A 21,367-nucleotide genomic window follows, 5' to 3' on the forward strand; every position below is an offset into this window, starting at 1 on the left:
TAGATAGATAGATAGATAGATAGATAGATAGATAGATAGATAGATAGATAGATAGATAGATTTCATTAGTAGACTAATTGATTGCAGCTAGAAAATTTGAAGGTCAATGAAAGAGAAAAACTGTTTCACATAATTTTAGAGGAGCTTGTGTAATTATGATCATATTTAATTTAGGACCCTGTAAGATAATGGTATAGTCCATCTGTGCACCCCTTCACACTGAGCTCATTTGAAACTGCCCATCCTGCAGTGACTGCTGGGAAGACATACAGACGAGGGAGGTAGCAAACTGAAGAGGTAAGAATAGCAATATTCATTCCAGGCAGCTAGATAGTGTTATTAAAATACATGAAAATGTGTAGATTACTTTTTAGGTATTGTGTGTTAAAGTTTGAAAATGGCAGAAAGAGAATACAATCCTCAGCATGAACAAGGAAACATGGAGCAGCAGCTAGAGGGAGCCATAACAGGACAAACAGCTGCTGAATGAAGTGATCTACTCCAGATGGGATCAAGCTCCTTTAAAATACTCACTTTGCTCATCTTGATCCCAGAGCTGCAAACAAACACAAGAAAAGAATCGACCCAAAAACAATGTAGAGATATTCAATAAAATATTGGTTTCAGTCCTAATTCTCACTTTAAACTGTTTAGACATTAGATATTTGTACAGGAAAACAAGACAAAAATACTGAGTAAGAAAATTAGCAGTGCAGTCTGTAAAGTGATGTAAGGTCTGTTTGATATTCAAGTTTAATATTTAGATAATTGGTTATTTTTAACCATGTACAATATTTTAACTGTGTTCTGTTTATATATATATAGCATGGTTATATGGTTATAATTCATGTGTATCATTCAAAATTTGAATTGTGTTTTTTAATGATTCAGATCAGAATTGAACATTAAGATTTGATAAAACAACTCATGATCTATGCCATATCACTATTTTAAATGAGTGTTTACTATTAAACTCTATCAGGTTCTTGAAAATACATTTATATTATGATATCATAAGCAAATTGCCTTCATCCCAAAAGACACTTCAAAGTAAGTGCCCATTTTTAGGTTATATAAAAGGGACATTTTAAATAAAATAATAAAAATAATCGTTATTTACTCACCCTTGTGTCATTCCAAATCTGCATGATGGTTTCTGCAGTTGTTGTTTTTCTATGGAACACAAAAGAAGAATTTTAGAATTCTTCAGCTATTTTCCAAACACAGTCACAGTGACCACATCCATTCTCCAAAAGGACAAAAAACCTATATAAAACTAGTCCATAGGCTATGTTTTATATGCTCCAGACAGGCTGTGCATTAGTGGCGGGAAATTTTCTGCAAGTTAGATACACCAGTAGGTGGCGACAAATGACTGTTTTTATGAGTGAGTCAATGAATCATTCATTCAACAGATTCATTTAAATAAAGCTTTTTAATTAATGAAAGAAGCTACTAGGTGTGTTCAACTTGAAGCGGCGCTGCACAGACCGATCGGTGTATGACATCAAAATACTACAAGAGCGGTTAGAGAGCAGATGGCTCCGCTTGCTTTCGAATCACTCTCGCTGTACTTTGATATCATACACAGATCGGATTAAGCAGCGCCGCTTTAAGTCAAACACACTACGTCTGAAAGCTTAAAAATGCTGCCTTCGGAGGTGCGTTCCATGGTGGGAAGGCATCAAGGCATGTCCAAATCCAATGATATCCCACAGTCCTGTGCTTTCCATTCTGACAGTTGAGCTAAAAATAAAGATGGTGTATGAAATTTGTGGTTGGTGGTTAGTTTGTGTGTAAATATACATTTCTGGCCAACATTTTCCACTTCTGATGTCATTTCCAGTGAAGAAATTACTATACTTAGTGTTGTCAAAAGTATCGGTACCAAGTCGGTACTGAAATTTTGAAAATGTGACGATACCCGTATTTCTGTAGTACCGGTAGTACCGAGAATCCGGGTATATTCGGTACCCACTGATAGGACTGTGGCAGTATTTACGTGAATATGACACGAGTGAAGCACAAAGCTGTTTACAAAAGAAATAATAGGTTAGCAATTAAATGTGACTTCGCAGCCATGGAAACATTTTGGTTAATGCCGAATGACAGAGGTACGTGAGTCCATAAGTTTAATCTTCGTATTCTGTTTTCCGAATCGCGATCTGGTCACCGGATTATCAAAGAATTTAACAATATTCCATTGGTTATTCCACATCTATTTCTTTTCCCAAATCTTCACTCACGCAGCGGATTATAAACGTTTCTTTCGTTCGCATTTAGGCCTATTAGGCTATTCGTATTCTAGAAAAAACACCGTAGGACAGAAACCTTTTTGCTTGCACGTCAATTTATATTTAACAGAGTTTGTGCTTGTTATTAGACTTTATAAGGCGCGTCAAGTTTATTTGTATAGCGCGTTTCACACACCAGTGATTTTTACTTTCGTTTTCTCTGGCAGCGCTAAACCAAACATAGCCTGAATGCCTTGCCCCTGCGGAGGATAAAACTCGCTCTTCAGACCTTTTACAACAAGTGTCCGTTGTTTGTAACATCAGGAGATAACGAAGATATTATTAAAGAGAAATGGTCTCTTTCTTGCTCGTGTCCCTCATCCCTCTCAAAGCGCAAAGCAGTCTATATCAAAGTAATAACGGGACTTTGGCTATATGACGCGTCTTTGTGTGGAAATAAAAAACGAATGCTTTTTGAAATAATATTTAACTTTCTTATTATTTAGGTTAACATTATTTACTGATGTTTATTTCATAGTTTTACAGGCTGTAGTGTGTTGTTTCTCTGACAGAATAGCTAAAATAAACACGCACGTCTGTTACCCCTGTTGAAAAAACGAGCATATGCTGGTAAAGTAGGTTTTGAAGCTGGTATGGTGGTTTGAGCTGGTTTATGCTGGTCCAGGACAAGTTTAGGACTAGCATGGACCAGTAGGACCAGTTTAGGACCAGCATTTGACCAGCATACAGCTTCAAAACCTACCTTACCAGCATATGCTGGTTTTTTCAACAGTACATAGTGGTTGTTTGACCATTTTTTTTTTCTTTTTCCAAAATGTATTTATTTGAGGTAGCCTATATATACACACAAACACACACACACTCCAAATCATATTTAATGTTTTTAAAATAGGCTATATAAAATAGTAAAATAGTTCCAATAGATTTTGCTGTGGTACCGAAATTGGTACCGAGAACCGTAACATTTTCATGGTATCGGTACCGACTACTGGAATTTTGGTACCGTGAATATTTGCTTAGTTCTTACCAAAGCTCACCCTATTTTGCTGTAGATCATTAAACTGTTATGCTGCCTCAGAAGTCTGTCCAAAATCAGTTTCGTGAAGTACCTTCATGTGCAAACGCTGCCTACAAAGTCTTTGCCTGATAGGGCAGCGAGGCAACAAGTCAGCTGACTAAGCTCTTCTGTCTTTTTGAGTGATTCACTGAATCAGTCTGCCAAACAATTCATTCAAAAACACAAGCTGATTCATTCTGGAATGAAACTAGTGACCGTCTTTATGAGTGAGTCATTGAATCATTCATTTAACCAATTCGTTCAAAAACGCTTATTCATTCAAGAATGAAACAAGCGACTCTCTTTATGAGTGAGTCATTAAATCATTCATTTAACCGATTCCTTCAAAAACGCTGATACATTTGGGAAGGAAACATGCTGCAGTATGCTACACAGAGATGCCAGTAGCTTCGCAAATATATGAGATTGGGAATATGAGATCGGGAATGATGAAGAAGTCATACAAGAAGTGTGTATGAGGAACAGAAAATGTTAATTATTGTTCATATGGACAACTTTGAACAAGTTTTGAAGAAACGTCACATTGTTTCTTTCTATACTCTTGAGCTTGTTATATATAAAGAAGCTCTGTAAAGAGTCTTCTAACTAAATAACAGCATTTTAATAGCATATTGTGTGTCTTTGTGTCATCAGTTTCTTCTTCAGGTAAACATCACTGGCTCTTCCTCCAGACATGGCTGAAAATGAGATCTTAGAAGACCCAGAGAAGCTGAAGAGGGGTCTTGTGAAGGTTCTAGAGTGTGTGGCCACCATCTCGTCAGCAGCAGCGGTGGTCAATCCCATCTTCGGCGTGGCGGGCTCTCTCATCCGGGTGGTGCTGCACCATGTGGACGATGAAGACATTCAGAAACTCAAACGTGAGTTTGGCAGCGTGAATCGAGCCCTGGATGAAATCTCACAGCAGAATCAGAATGTATTGCTTCAGATCAGGAAGGAGACGGTGGATGGCCTGTACTGTCGTTTAGAAGAAAACATTCGCAATCAGTTCTGTAAATTCATGGACACCGTGGAGGCATCGGCAGCACACGAACAGCGCAGGAAGGAATTTGAAATGAGCTTTGTGATCAATCAGTGTGACCAGAACCTGCACACACTGTACGGTGCTGTGATGGGCGAATCAAAGATCTTCAGCCTGCCCATTCTAGAGGTGTACATGAAACATTCACAGGGTGACCAGCGCGTCATGGAGAACCTCTGCACGCGACTCACATACCTGTTCTGCATCGGCCTCATTGCTCTCATGAGTTATGCTGCCATCGTCGGAGATGATGAGGAAGCTTTGAGCATCGAGTGGGAAGAGAAAATGAAAGATGTGGCAAAAAAAATGTCAGAAGTGCTGAACACTTATGAGTGATTTTAACCCATGTGACTTATTACTAGGGCTGGGACAATTCTCTCTCAAATCGATTTTGAGCTTAGTTTTCAACAGCAGATGGAACTGCGTGCTGCAGAAACAGCTATACTCTGCTTCCTTCCAATTTTTTACACACACCACTTGAACCATCTATAAAATAATCATTCATAAAGTTTGAAAAGGTTGAAGTGAATTACACTGTAAAAAATGGCCGTGATTTTAACAGTAAAAGACTGTAAAAATGCTGCGGTGAAAAACTGTTGATTGGTTTACAGAAAGTTTCCGTACTATATACGGTGAATAACTGTAATAGATCTAACGGTACATTTAATGTAATTTTACAGTAAAATACCGTTAAATTCACAGTTTTTGGAAGTGAAAAATAACAATTCATTGTAAAATTTACAGTGAAAAACCGTATATTGACATGCCCACAATTCCCTGCGTGATACTTCACATTTGATATATTTTCGTTGAAATAACTCTGTTTCTTCTTAGTTTTTCTCATTTTTTTCTAATCAGTTATGTACATTAGGGTTTTATGTTACATCTAATGTTGTTAAATTAATGTTTATTGCATTTTTAAAATTTCATGCATGTTACCATGATGGTGTTTAGTGTGTGTGTGAATGACACTGTGTGCACCTTCTATATATTAGTATTGTGCTTCTCAGCTTGTGGAAAAGCTGCTTGTGATGAACTTTGATTCATCATGTGACTCTCATCACCACTGTGTTTGGTGACTGTCAGTGTATTATAAAGGTACAAAACAGATATTAGTACTTCATTAGGTTAGTAAATTAACATTATATCAGTTAATGAAATACATTATTTTACCGTAAATTTAACAGATTTAAAATGTAAAATTCACATGTAACTCCGTAAGTATGTTTACGGTTTGATGTCATTTTTACAGTATTGTTCTGGTAACCACAGCTGCCGGTATTTTTCCGTAGAAACAACGGGATTTTTTTTTACAGTGTACAAGGGTGTTTGCAATGGGCTGTTTACATTAATCTTGCTTCATAAAAGCATTCTGAGGTGCAAGTACATAGCCGAATGCACAAGCGCTCTTCTTCTTGAGCATTTGAGCATGTGGTTAAAAAATAGCCTAGAGCGCCATCTGCTGTTAAAAACTAAGCTCAGAATCGATTTGTGATGCATTTGGAAAATATCAAAAATGATCCACGAATTGCGATTCATCGAAAGTATTGTCCCAGCCCTACTTTTTACCCAACTTTTTCATCTATCTTTCTATCTTCTCTGTCTGTATTATATGTAAGTGCCCTAGCAACTACATAGAACATCCTAACAAGCAATGCTCTCACAACCTCTCAAAACCTTAGTAACTCCCTAGCAACATCCTAAGAACTACAAAGAAGCTCAACCATCCAACTCAGAAAAAAATAGTTATCTATCTATCTATCTATCTATCTATCTATCTATCTATCTATCTATCTATCTATCTATCTATCTATCTATCTATCTATCTATCTATCTATCTATCTATCTATCACCTAGAACACCATAGTGATGATCTATCAGCCACCCAGCAACACCCTAGCATCCACACAGAACACCTTAGGAACTCCCTATCAACCACTCAAAACAATGTAGCATCTGCTTAGCAATTGCCTTGCAACCGCCCGTTAACACATTCCTAATGTGTACCTGCAAATATTTGCACTTGTGAAAAGTTGTTGTTGTTGAAACAAGCCAAAGTCAAAACAAATTTTCTTCAATGAAATTTGTAATCCTAGTGAATGTAAAGGCTTGAACTCTGTTTTCTGTAAATCTATATCTCTCTAGAATGACATTCTATTGTTATATACTTCTAGCATTGTCTCTAGTACTATGAATAAAGATATAAGAAATACACACACGCTTTCTTTCATTTCGGGACACACAGATTCAGTCAGCCGCAGTGAGCAATAGTGTCAAAGTGAAGGGCACTGCGATTGTGCTTTAAATCTCAGTGTTTTGTCCAATATACAGTAGTTATATGTGACAGTTTACAGGGAAAATAAAATTAGGCAGGTGGTTTAAATTATTTAGGTAAAAATACATAATGATGTATTACATAAACATAATGAAATGCAATTATATAAATCTCTCCTTATATGAAAATATATTTTTGTCTTTGAAAAAAGTATATTTGTGTGCATAACTTATCCTGACATGCACTAGATGTCACAGATTGCATATATTATTTTGCTAATCTAGTTATTCTTCACTTTACAATCATTACACATTATGATTTTTAGCAGCTTCATGCTAAAGAACAAGAACAATTATAGCTAGATTGATGAAAATCAAAAAACACATGATGAAATTAACACTACATCAATAAAATAAAACAAAACTCTAAATATGCATGCAAGTCATATCATAAGTAAAGAAATTTAGATTCACTTTACATTGTGACTTTCTGTCAGACAACTCTTCAGCCAAATCCTGATTCATAAGAGAAGCAGAGAAGTCAGATTCATAATAAAGTGTGCTCTGCCTCAAAAATGATACGTTATCTCAATGTCATCATTAATGACATTTATGTCTCACGTTTGCAGAGAAAAGGTCTAACGATTTGTTGTTTCTCTTTATTATTGATGAGCTTACCAGAAAAAAAAAAAAAAAAACAGACAAGGTTGAGCTTGAATCCTCAAGCTGGATATACATGACGAAAAAAAATCATTCTAGGACAATGAGCCAAGGAGTGGAAATGCAGTATAAGAATAATGCATTACATTCACTATCATTGTCCATCTTCTAAGTACCAGAGACAAGGGCAAGTTGTCAAAAATCTTTCTCTCTATAAAGATATGAATCATCATATAGAGTAAAAAAAAAAAAAAAAAAATTGCATACATGCTTTTCAGTGGTTATATATGTTGTTTTTTAAACACTAAGTTCAAAACTGTCTAAAATTTAGACATTTTTTTTTTTGTGTAAATTCTGTTCTCAAAACTAAAATTTCTCTGTCATCATATTCTGTTTTATAATAGCTATTGGATAAACAAGCAGCCAAACATAAAAGCCACACTGAAATACATTCAGAAAAAGAGTCAAGGTAGACTTTAAATGGCTCTTCTCAAGGTCACATTTCATAAACATAATGTTGGGGCAAGTTGTCACACCGCTCATTCTCTCTTGATTATACTCGCTCACAATTTCTTATATGTTTCTGCATTATACATTGTCATTTTATATAGAAGAAACGTCAAAGAATTTCTCTAAAAACATTATTTTCAAAAACAACTACTTACCATAAATTATATTCCCAAAGGAAAAAGTGTGACATCTAGCCTCAGTCTAATTATATGATAGAATATTAACTTAAATAAATAATTAAAGTAAATTTTTAAAACGTTTTTATAAAACATTTTTGCTTCGAAAAGATCATGTATATAGTCCATTATCACACTGAGGCACAATCAATTACACACTCGAGTTTCGTGATATGTAAGGTAGTAACACTATAGAATAGAATAACGATATAAATGGTATACAATATATGCTATAAAACAGTCTGTGAAATACCTTCTTTTGGATATTGAGATACCATAATCCCAAATCTGCGCACGTTCAGGTCAATCCAGCAGCGCGTGAGATGTTGCGCACGACGCGCAAATAATCTGCAATTAAACAGTCTCGAGTAAAAATTGATGTCTGAACCGGTCATCACAGATTCATCTGTAAACAACCTATAAAAATAAACTGCTGTCAAATATGAGCCATTGATCCGACAGTTACCAACAGCTTTCCAAAACCACCCCAAACCCATCAGTGCGCGCACAACTCTCTCTCTCTCTGTCTGTCTCTCTCTCTCCCTCACACACGCACACGCACGCACATCTTTTCCACTGTGAGCATCTGATCACGACATTTTGCTTTGAAATCGAACCTGAAACTGTGGGAATAATTTGGAAACTTGGAGGTCTTTCCAGCAGCTCTTCATCCTGAGAGGCGTGAGAAACCTGTTTTAAAAATATTTTTTGCTATAGGGATGATGATGTTATCTCAAGGATGCGCATAATTAGGGCACATCCATATGAGGTAGACTGCATTAGAGCTTTAGAGAGATTAGCAAGGTGTGTCTGGAACTCTGGATTCACAAATGTAACCTAAATGATTCATTATGTATTTTATTGAAGGACATTATTTTAAAATCATCTATCATTTTTGAACAGTTATTTATCTCTCTGGTGCATGGTAGATCTTTAAAAGCCACATTAGGGGTGATGTTAGAGTCAAACCATGAACCTTTTCTCATAATTCTATGACTGTCCTCTGTATATGTCATTGTGTTTTTAATTTATGATAACATCAATTTAAAATAGCAGACAAAAGCGGTGATGCACATTTAAAATACTATACCTTCTATTGTGGTTGACAGATGTGTAATGCACCATTTAAGAAAAAAATAAAATAAAATAATACAGTAAAGGGTCAATTCTGCATTTTTATGATGCCTCAGTCTGATCATTTAACTTGTAGAAGAAAGCTGAACAAAACGCTAATTTATTTTGGCACTTGACAAAGCACTTTTTTCAGTGCAGAACAATATGGCTATCCACTTAAATTAAACACATGACCTTTTTCACATATGTGAACATAAATCAATATAAATCAATTTGTATTTTATTGTACCTGATTCAGTGCATTATGAAATCAAAAAGAACAAAATTTACATGTATAATGCAGATCAGTTATGTTGTACTAAGGTATGTTGAATAAGGAATGATGCTTAGAACTACATCACTGTTGCATTTTCATAAAATATATTTAAGTTGCCAGCCAGCCAAAACTTTCTTGGCCTCCAGAATATTTTGTTGTTTGAATAGCTGAACATACAATATATCAAAAGAAGGATCTGACTGTTCTGCTATATATTTGTTTCTATCACATATTTTAATATATTCTAGCTCCATGCATTCTTTTATATCAACACTTGATTTTGGGCAAATTTCATTAAAGGTAGGGTAGGCAATTTTTGTGGAAGTCTCAGGACCAAAAAATGTTTGTCCAATCATTGCATTTGGTCCGAATGTAATGATACAATGATAGGATGTCCTACCTGCCTGTCAACACATGTATTTCCATACTTCCACACACCTGCTCATGCAAACATCACACATCATCAGTGCGTTCCTTAAGGCTAAACATAGTTGTAGACAGACGTCAGTCACCAAGTGCCACAAACAAGCAGCAGCCGCCTTTTACAGTTCCTCCTGAACCAAAACAATGAGCATATGCTGTGTTCACGCCATGTTGTAACCGAAATTATGAGATGGCAGCCCGTGGCGTTCTACTCAATCTGTTCACGTCCTCAGACAACACTATCAACGCCAAAATGAATCTGCAGCAGTCAGGTGGTACAAGTAAGAGTTCTGTAAGTTGTTTACGTTCATTATTATTGTAATGTTATGTGCTTTCAGACAAGGTAATTTACCACAGTTACATTTTGCAGACTCTGCTCTGGCTTTAAACGTTCATGTGTTTTGGAGGAGGCATGGCTTTGGAGATGCTCTGAAGGGAGAGTGGGATCTGCTTTCAAAGCTAGCCTGCTATTGCTAGCTTCTCCAGAAAATTGCCTACCCTACCTTTAAAGCAACATTTTGAACAGAAAGCTGAAAAAATCATCAGGATCGGATTCAGAAAGATGATTAAGACATAGGTTGAGTAGATCGCATCCATAAACAACTCCAAAGCTTCACAGTCCTATACCTCTTCCTGGGTCAACATTTCATTCTGTAACATTAGGCAGTTTTGATTTATATACTGTTTAATGTCTGATGATCGCGTTAGCTTACATGAAGCACTGCTTCTATCGCTTGTTTCTGCTTGTTCTCCACCTGTGTTTTGACCCAGAGATTCTGTACTATTTCAGAAGATTCATAATAGCGCCTCCTACAGTATAACTCTGAAAACATGGATTGCCGGACAATTCTATCAATGGTGGAGAAATAGTTAATTATACAAATCCCTTATGAAAATTAACCATGGGCTTACTACAAATTTAACCAAAAAAACATGGTTATTGCAGTTAAACCATGGACACCACAAATTAACTATGCTTTTACTACACTAAACATAGTTTAACCATGGTATTTGTAGTAAAACTGTGGTTATATAAATGGTAATCAATCCGCCAAAAAAACATGGTTACTACACTTTTACTATAATAAAACTATGGTTAATTTTTGTAAGGGATAGCAGTTGTGCAAATTGCTTATAAAATGTACAAATGTATATTAATATTACTGTGGTGTTTCTTTGTGTGTGTTATGGTTTTGCTTCTATAGAAATGTCCAGTTCACTAGAGAGGGTTGTAGCCCAGAAGAAGGAGGCGATTGAAGCAGTAATGGAGATGTTTGAGAGAGGAGCCGAGGTGCTGGCCAGCGCTGTTGGAGAGATGTCGCCACTTTTCGAGGCTGCAGCTCCAGTCCTTAAGCTCGTCCTCAACAATGTGGAAAGCAAGGAGGTCATATATGTCAAAGATCAGTTTCTAGCTGTGAGAAGCAAATTGGATGTCCTCTCATCTCAGCTACAAGACATTGACTCTGAGATTAGGAGGAGACGTTTGGATACCCAGTTCTTCTCAGTGGAGGAAAATTTGCGGAACCAGTTTAGAAAATACATTGACATTCTGGAGGCCAAACCAGAGTATAAGGAGGTCAAAAAACGCTTGTTCTTGGAGCACTTTTTCATAACAGGTGGAGAAAAAAACCTCTGCGTGCTTTATGATGCTGTGTTGGGGAACAGCACTTTTGGGGAGCCAATCCTGGATGTTGTGGAACAATACGAGGCCAGAAACAGACGGGTCCTGGAAGACTTCTGCGTCAGGCTGAAGGAGCTGCTCTGCCTGGGAATAATCGCTCTTCTGGGATATTGTTTCCTTACTCTGGGAGAAGAAGCTGAGCAGGCGAAGATTCAAGAGTGGAGCAGGAAGATCCAAGAAATTGAAATGAAAATGAAGGAAACGATAAAGAAATGTGTGCATTCATTTCCAGAGCAAGCTGAACTGGACATTAAGAGGCTTGTAAAGGAGAGAGAGGATGGGAACCTCCAGGAAATGGCCAAGGAACTGCTGGACTTCCTGGTGAAGAAGTACGACTGGGTGAGCTGGTCCATCAGAGTCGTTAGTAACTTGGGCAAAATTAGAAACTTGAGAGCTGGACAAAACTTTCAGTGTGTGGCCGGACAGAGTTATTTTGAAGTGTCTCAAGGAAATGATATAAACCTGGTGGTCTCGTTCTGCAGCGCCCCTCAGCCTGTGCCCAATGAGAGCATAAAACAGATGATGGAAGGTCCTGCGAGGAAGGGAGATGCCAAAGCTGTCGTGGAGTTTATGGAGGAGCAGTTAGCTGGGTTTCTGGTTCATGCCGTCAGTCGTCACAAGGAGAGCTTTGCTGTGTCCAGTTTTCCTGAAGAATGTCACTACTGGGACAAACACAAGAACGTGAATGTCTGTGTGCATGCAGAGGAGATTTAGACATAAACATATATATACATTTTAAATGCAAGATATACTTCAACTGTATTCCTGATCTACTGTATCTGATATACTGCCATATTTTCAAACAAAATAGGCTGGCTATGTGAGCTTTATACTTGGCATGTTTGCACACCATAATGTCTTAATATAACTAAATGTCTATCTGAAAACATTTCATTTAAATGCAATAGGCAGAGAACATGTTAAATGTTGTGATGTTATATAAACCAATGCTTTGTAGTAATAAAAACTGAAGCAATGAGACTGGATGGTATACTGGCAAAGAAAAGTGCTTCCCCATTTAGCCTGCATGAGAATAACCCGAACTGACAGTATCTGTTCCTCATCAGCCATAAAACAGCCCACGGCAACACGTCTCAGGAAACGAATGCATATGTCTGCACAGCAGAGAGCTCATCATGTTTTCAGACTAAAATACACCCTTTAAAAATTCATGTCAGTTCAAAGTTGAATTTATACATTTCTAAAAAAAAAAACTTGGGTTCAAAAGTTTACTGGTTTAGCTTTTTTCAAGATTATACACTCAAAAATAAAAATATTTAGGCCAAAATTAAGAATTATGTTTTTGAATTGCATATAAAATTTCCATTCATTTGTAATACACTGCTACAAACACTGCTACAAACAACATAGACGTGATGCATATCTGTCAGTCATATATGAAACAGGTATGATGTCTGCTTGATTTTATTTAAATAATTATACTTTCAAAATGTATTTATTCAGATTGCTTAGAATCAGCATAAATCTGTAATTAAAAAGTATGAACATGGTTAATATATGGTCAGCTGTTGAAAAAGTAATATTTTATTAGTTAAAATGTATGAGATTGTAACAAATTAGATTTACTGATGATAAATATATGAATCTGGTTATTGTGCATTTAAAACACAATCAGTTTATACTTGTAGGGATATAACGATCCCTCATGTCATGATTAATACATATCACGAAACTGAACTCACAATACGATATTATTGCGATACATATGGTCAAGATATATGGTAAAAGGTTAACAAAAATTAACTGTTGATTAAAATGCTAAATTTGGTATTATATTGGGGGTGGAAATGAATAGGCTTGGACTTGGTGCTGGTAACTCAATGCACAGGACAATGTTGTACCAGAATAAAATATTCATGATTCTGAAGCTGAAAATGGGTCATTGACGAACATAATGGAGATATAATTAATTTTGAAGTTTTATTAAGTGTTAACAATGAGATTGTGTTTTTTTTTATAATCAATTAACACTGCTTTTATCATTTTTTACAAGATGGACAAAATTTGTCACCAAAAAAGTCATTCGGTTTAACCAAAATTTCAGTTTTACTGAATGACACTTTTGGTTATACCGAATGACGATATTTTCAAACAATGCTAATAGGCTGATATCTAGCTAGCTAACAAAAGGACAATCAAACATTTTATATTTAGTACAAGTTTTTAAAATATTACAAACTTTTCCATGTTTTACAACGGTTGTTCCAAATGACATCAATGAAATTCATTTTTCCAGTCATTCTTTCTCATAACAAAGCAACGACTTCTACATATAATTTTAATACTATTTTGCACTATGTTGATATATGATAATATAAAATCATGCCATAATAAAAAAATATATACATTTATTACATTTTAAGATATTTTAATCACAAATGAAATGGCTGTATTGGCATTTGGACGCAAATGACCCTTTGACACTTCAAAATCTTTAAATTGCATTTATATGTAGCAAAATATAATTAAAACATTTTGGATTCAATAAAAAGAGATCTTGTACTACCTTACATACTTTGGATGTCATAGCTTTGTTTTTTTATTATTTTTAAGGCCTTTGGACAAAAAAAAAAAAAGACCTGTCATGTCATTGACCCAAATACAGAAAATATGAATATGCTTGCACCCTGTCAATGACTAGATATATTTAAAATAATGTAGGCCTTTAGTGGTTTAATGTAGTACTGACACTCAAACTGTAAACTTGAATTTTTTCCTCACACAGAAATTTTTATTTTGTGTTAACTATACACAATACATATTGTCACTATCCACAATAACGATATTGTTGCAGTTTTGTACTGTGATATATTGTGACATGATATATTGTTACACCCCTAGTTAGTACAATTACAGACATCATACCTGTTTCTTGTATGATATGCATCATGTTAAGTTTATTAGTTTGTTTGTGTGTAATCCAAATTTGATATGCAATTCAAACACATAAATCTTAAATTTAGACCTACATATTTTTGCGGGTGATATAGCCAATAAAAAATCTAATTTCAGTTTCCTGTTTTGTACGGCCTGTTTCACATTAACATGACTTATAGGTGATTGTTGACATTCATTGCTATTAACTCTCTGAAGTGGACACATCTAGCACTCAAAGCCACGTCTAATTAAATTACTGCTTTTGTACATAAGTCAGCAGATTCTGGCCATGGGCTGCAGACATAGAGGGTGAGTAACCTTTCGCTGTTAATATAAGGACGACGAGCTCCAGAGTGCTGTGATCAGCTCTCCAGATCCACTCATTAAGATCACTGAAGTGCAGAGTGAGGGAACAATCCATCATTTTACACTCAGGAGGGCCTTAAAGTGATAGTTCACCCAAAAAATGAAAATTTGCTGTTAATTTACTCAACTTCAGGCCAGCCATCCAAGATGTAGGTGTCTTTATTTCTTCAACAGAAATGTAAAGAAGATTTTTAGCTGAAACTGGTCCTTGGTGAGTCATATAATGCAAGTCAATGGCTATCGTCACTTTATGCGAGTCAAAAAAACATATGCAATCAAAACAAAATTAAAAGGGGAGACCAGGTATGGTTGTGACATGACGAGAGTTGTAACACCACCAATTCCACCAATCAGGGATAAGCTAGGAGTCCTATGATCATTTCTATATATGTATTTCTATACTTCTAAATATTCTAATATGTAATTCATTATTTCCAGGAGCTCATTGTTTCTACTTTCAATTAAACTGCTAACAGTAATTGTAAATTAAATTGCCTATATGTACATTTCTGAAACCACAGTCACCTCCGATACCATATTCTCTAAATTGTAATGTTGACATGCATTCTCTGTAAAGCTGTTTTGAAACTGCTTGTTGTATCATGAAAAGCGCTATAAAAATTAATGTGAATTGAACTGAATTGAATTCATTTCAGTTTTTACTCATTTCCTCCCAGATCCTATATGAATGGTTGTCACGGCTGGAAATATATAGGCACATGCCAATTTTATAAAGAAATAAGTGATGTTGAGGTAAGAATGTAATTTTTTTTTACCTAAACTATATTTTGTTTAGCAATGCATCTTTTGCAGATAAAATAATTTAACTAGATTAAACTGTCATTTTTTTTTCAGATAAAATGTGATGCATTTTTAACCTGCTGCTAACCTTTTAAGTGTTACTATCCGCTTGTGTACAACTAAGAACAGTTTCTTTTGAATCATTTTTGTTGTCATAGCCATTTGCATGAAAGATAATTGGTCATTTTTATTAAATTATACTTAGGGAAACACACAAACTCAGTTTTTCTGTAGAACCTATATTTTTAAACCCATTTATGGAGGACAGGTCATATACACATGAGCAGTATGAGGGCACACCCATTACAAACATGAACAATTTTACAGAATACCTTGACAGTGGAAAAGAAAGATTTGTGAGGGGGAAAAAGAGGTGCCAATGTTTTTTTTAAAAAGGAACTTATGAGGTTTAAAAGAAGGATAGGCCAGTCAGATCAGTTGTGAAGAAAAGCCATTGGTGAGGACTTGCAGACAAAAGAAACTTTTGTATTATCTATATGGGGTTCCAGGGTTAGAAAACCCTACTCAAATTCTTACAATTTACCCAAGCATCTGTTACAATTCCGGTATTTGAGAAGATTGTAACAAAGTTGATGTATTTGTGATATTCTTGCAGAGGTTTGAGTTGGTGCCTTTTATAGTAAACAAATGTGGGCGCTTTGTATAAAAGTTTGAGCACTCTAGCTACAGTTACAGATGCTGAAGCTAAAAGTGTTACAAACCCGATTCCAAAAAAGTTGGGACACTGTACAAATTGTGAATAAAAAAGGAATGCAATAATTTACAAATCTCATAAACATATATTTTATTCACAATAGAATATAGATAACATATCAAATGTTGAAAGTGAGACATTTTGAAATGTCATGCCAAATATTGGCTCATTTTGGATTTCATGAGAGCTACACATTCCAAAAAAGTTGGGACAGGTAGCAATAAGAGGCCGGAAAAGTTAAATGTACATATAAGGAACAGCTGGAGGACCAATTTGCTACTTATTAGGTCAATTGGCAACATGATTGGGTATAAAAAAAGCCTCTCAGAGTAGCAGTGTCTCTCAGAAGTCAAGATGGGCAGAGGATCACTAATTCACCCAATGCTGCGGCGAAACATAGTGGAGCAATATCAGAAAGGAGTTTCTCAGAGAAAAACTGCAAAGAGTTTGAAGTTATCATCATCTACAGTGCATAATATCATCCAAAGATTCAGAGAATCTGGAACAATCTCTGTGCGTAAAGGTCAAGGCCGGAAAACCATACTGGATGCCCGTGATCTTCGAGCCTTTAGATGGCACTGCATCACATACAGGAATGCTACTGTAATGGAAATCACAACATGGGCTCAGGAATACTTCCAGAAAACATTGTCGATGAACACAATCCACCGTGCCATTCGCCGTTGCCGGCTAAAACTCTATAGGTCAAAAAAGAAGCCATATCTAAACATGATCCAGAAGCGCAGGCGTTTTCTCTGGGCCAAGGCTCATTTAAAATGGACTGTGGCAAAGTGGAAAACTGTTCTGTGGTCAGACGAATCAAAATTTGAAGTTCTTTTTGGAAAACTGGGACGCCATGTCATCCGGACTAAAGAGGACAAGGACAACCCAAGTTGTTATCAGCGCTCAGTTCAGAAGCCTGCATCTCTGATGGTATGGAGTTGCATGAGTGTGTGTGGCATGGGCAGCTTACACATCTGAAAAGGCACCATCAATGCTGAAAAGTATATCCAAGTTCTAGAACAACATATGCTCCCATCCAGACGTCGTCTCTTTCAGGGAAGACCTTGCATTTTCCAACATGACAATGCCAGACCACATACTGCATCAATTACAACATCATGGCTGCGTAGAAGAAGGATCCGGGTACTGAAATTGCCAGCCTGCAGTCCAGATCTTTCACCAATAGAAAACATTTGGCGCGTCATAAAGAGGAAGATGCGACAAAGAAGACCTAAGACAGTTGAGCAACTAGAAGCCTGTATTAGACAAGAATGGGACAACATTCCTATTCCTAAACTTGAGCAACTAGTCTCCTCAGTCCTCAGATGTTTGCAGACTGTTATAAAAAGAAGAGGGGATGCCACACAGTGGTAAACATGGCCTTGTCCCAACTTTGAGATGCCATGAAATTTAAAATCAACTTATTTTTCCCTTAAAATGATACATTTTCTCAGTTTAAACATCTATGTTGTATTCTGAATAAAATATTGAAATTTGAAACTTCCACATCATTGCATTCTGTTTTTATTCACAATTTGTACAGTGTCCCAACTTTTGTGGAATCGGGTTTGTACAACCATACCTGGTCTTCCCTACTTTGAAAGTTTAGAAAGATTTGTTTACGTCATTTGTATTTTGAATTATTTTGTGTTTTTATTTCCATGGTAACAGCGTTTTGTCGGATTGGTGGAGCTTTTGGGAATTAAACTTTGTGAATTTAGACTAATAACACCACTTATCAACTGTGGAGCTCATGGTTTGTGTCTTAGAAGATTAGTTCACTTTCAAATGAAAATGACCCCAATGACTTTCTTCTTTCTGATGAACACAGTCAGAGATATGTTAATAAATATCCTGATGCATCCAAGCTTTATAATGGCAGTGAGTGATAGCAACAAGTATGAGATGAAGAAAGTGCCACCATCCACATCCATCCATCATAAACATGTAATCCACACGGCTCCAGGGGGTTAACAAAGGCCTTCTGAAACAAAGCGATGCATTTTTGTAAAAAATTATCCATGGTTAACAAGTTATGAAGTAAAATATCTAGCTTCCACCAGACCACCTTATGTATTCAACTTAGGAAGGAAACGCAACGCCTCTCACAGTTCAAAAAGCTGATGCTACATCCTCACAACGCCAGTTACGTTTTTTTTTTTTTTGTATAGTTTATGTACAAAAAGAATATTTATGTTGTTATTGGTGCTAAAATTACATGCTGCACATTTTGGAAGCTTTGAATTTAATTGTGTATTATTATTCTAAACGTATATGGATCTCCAGAAACATTTGCATTTTCTAAACCAGCTTATTCTCCTCCTTCAGAGTCTGAATGGAAACAAATGTCTCAGCCAGTAGAAACTCCTGTATTCATTAGTGGTTGAGGCTTCTGCCCTGGTTGGAGTTATTGATCCATGTGGCATCCTTTTCTGATAAAGGTTTGTAGTGGCTTACACCTGTCTGTTACTAAACCAAAGCAAGTGTATTTTATTTCAGTATGACATAGTGACAAGCTTGAGTTTTGTTGAAATGCAATACTTTTTACCCTAAATAACAAAAAGAAACATTGTTTGTTGTCATACACATTCTGCTGGCAGATGGCGCTAAAAACACACTGGAACTATGGATGACATTCAATATAATCAAACACAAGACTACAAAATGAGTGAACCACCAAAACAAATATTGCTGTTTAGTTCTTAAAACAGTTCAAATACACACTTTAACAGATACTTTACTACCAACTACAACTACGACTTTGTTGTTATAGCTATAATGAAAATAAAGGCCCAACCTACTCTAAGAAAGTCAATATCAATATTTTATAAACCAATAAGTGATTTTATGAAACCCAGCATCATAGTACTGCCAGGGATGGTGAATCAATCCCATGATACCTCACTCTGGCTGCATCTGCCAATCACAGCCTGAGCTAATGACATTACCTATTCATCCGAGTGGACCATCGACCGGCCTCCTGCCTTTAAGTGGCCTGATCTGATAAAAAGCATTAAAACATTTGTACTGTGACACACACCAGCTCACCCTCAGCCTCCGCACTGGATTTATCCATCTGGTTGTGCCAATAAAACCTCTGAATATGTAGTTTTCCTCAAAGAATGGTAATGGTAACTAATGAATTACATGCATTCCGCTCCTAACCTGCATATAAATGCTGAATAATTTCAAATTCAGTGTTGTACAGCACATCATTTGCTGCCTGTCTGCCTCTGAAGACACGTCAGCACTCTGGAATCTCTCTCTGTCTCGCTGTTTTCTCTCATGGTGAGATAAGCTCAACTCCTCCGCTCTGTTGACTCTAAACAGTGTGAGTGTCTCCTCAGCACTGCGGTATATCAGACTGTCAGTATACTGGCCTCTCTTCCCACAACAGTCCCTCAGATCCAACAGGAAGCAACTGCTTCCCCTCCATGACAGAGAGACACTTTCATGCCAATAATAAAAAAAGAAAGGTGTGAAAAATGTGTGATGATCTGTTTGGTTGAATTGTAGTTTAGATTTTTCACTGATAGTCACACATCAGTTATTGGTACTTTGAAATCCAGTCTAAAGATTGTTGCCATCTAGTGGGTCTCTAAAATAGAGCAGCACCCAACAATGGCATGCGTTCAACAGGAATCAATGGAGTTCAAATGTCAATTAACCTATGTGAATAAGTACTTATTATTTGTATATTTTAATTTACTTTTTACGTACGCTACCTTTACAAGTAAGATTGAAAGAAGTCTCTTTTGCTCACCAAAGCTGCATTTATTTTATCACAAATATAGTAAAAACTGTGATATTTTGAAATATTATTACAATTTAAAAGAACTGTTTTCTACTGTAATATATTTTACAATTCCTGTGATCAAAGCTGAATTTTTAGCATCATTACTCCAGTCTTCAGTATCACATGATCCTTCAGAAATCATTCTAATATGCGGATTTGCTGCTCAAGAAACTTTTCTTATTATTTCAAATTATTGTTAAATGTCAAATTATAATAAATGTCTTTACCAACACTTTTGATCAATTTAATGTGTCCTTGTTGAAAGTTATACTAACCCCAAAGTTTTAAACAGTGTGTACAACAACTAGTCATGCTTAAATAACTTAATTTTTACTGTTTCCAAAAGTAAAAATATGATTCAGCATACTGGTTATCTGACACTTAAAAAAGACAGAACATTTGGCAATCTCTGTTTCAGTCTTCTTACAAAACTGTACTGAAATAATAGGAAAAACAATTACATGTCATGAGTGATTAAGCTGGGTTTGCAATCTGTTCTCTTTGTTGGGCTCTCTGCATGTGATTATTTATTTTGGGATGCGAGTTTAATCATCTGAATGTGAAGGGTCAAGAGCCTGAGAAAGAAAATGAAGGAAATAAACATCAGTGTGAACTGAATCTGGAACACAGGAAGTAGTTGCTTGGAAAAATAAAACTGCTAAATAAAATGAACTTCATGCAATGAAGAATATTACATGGTTTTGTGCAATAAATAAATACTTAAGTATGTGAAGACATATTCATCCACAAAGATGGCTAGCATACTTCAGTTGTGTTAAATGTTGTGTTGACCTTGCTTTTGGTAAACATGAGAACAGACAGCTGAATTTTTTCACAAACTATTTTCACCCCTGCATTTCACAATACATACAGATGTCTCATACAAAATATTCCTAAAAAGTACAGTGCACTTTTATAATATCTGTCTTTCAAACTACCACAAGCAAACATATGTGCAATTTGAAACTGATGACCCTTTTGGATAAAGTACACAGTGAAAACTTGTCTGACAGGAACTGGCTAATATGGGTCATATGGGAGGAGAGGACAGTGTGGATTCCAGTGAACTTTATCTCTGGACTGGGTTTATTAAAGACTTATTTTATCTGTTGAGTTATTACCCTGCAATTCATCCTGGACATCTTGCAGATGCTCAGATACTTTTTTTATTGAAGGTATAATGTTATGGATTAATGATTTATATTAAAGTAATATTTTAACCATTATTCAGGAAGGGTGATTTTATTCTTGATTGTTAAATATTAAGTAATATTATATTCACATGAACATTATAGGCCTATAAACAGGGCATAGATTAAGCTA

At 35.9% G+C, this 21,367-nt stretch overlaps 2 protein-coding genes and 1 long non-coding RNA gene across 3 annotated transcripts in view; 2 read left to right on the forward strand and 1 right to left on the reverse strand.

Annotated features, from left to right (window-relative positions):
• Positions 1–149: 149 nt before the first annotated feature.
• LOC125243350 overlaps positions 150–21,367 on the reverse strand; it is a 30,576-nt gene continuing 9,358 nt past the window's right edge. Inside the window, exons 2-5 of the long non-coding RNA XR_007179030.1 lie at positions 8,225–8,319; positions 1,125–1,173; positions 535–556; positions 150–289 (exon numbers count right to left, since the gene is read on the reverse strand). This is a non-coding gene — a long non-coding RNA (uncharacterized LOC125243350). The remainder of the gene's footprint in view (positions 290–534; positions 557–1,124; positions 1,174–8,224; positions 8,320–21,367) is intronic.
• On the forward strand, positions 168–4,883 carry LOC125243347 (protein rapunzel). Its single transcript, XM_048152945.1, has 2 exons — positions 168–297; positions 3,967–4,883. The coding sequence occupies exon 2, from the start codon at positions 4,007–4,009 to the stop codon at positions 4,685–4,687; it is 681 nt and encodes a 226-aa protein (XP_048008902.1). The 5' UTR covers positions 168–297; positions 3,967–4,006; the 3' UTR covers positions 4,688–4,883.
• On the forward strand, positions 8,326–13,450 carry LOC125243343 (protein rapunzel-like). Its single transcript, XM_048152928.1, has 2 exons — positions 8,326–8,652; positions 10,990–13,450. The coding sequence occupies exon 2, from the start codon at positions 10,992–10,994 to the stop codon at positions 12,177–12,179; it is 1,188 nt and encodes a 395-aa protein (XP_048008885.1). The 5' UTR covers positions 8,326–8,652; positions 10,990–10,991; the 3' UTR covers positions 12,180–13,450.

This window comes from Megalobrama amblycephala, linkage group LG13, assembly GCF_018812025.1.
Source record: "Megalobrama amblycephala isolate DHTTF-2021 linkage group LG13, ASM1881202v1, whole genome shotgun sequence".
Taxonomy (NCBI): domain Eukaryota; kingdom Metazoa; phylum Chordata; class Actinopteri; order Cypriniformes; family Xenocyprididae; genus Megalobrama; species Megalobrama amblycephala.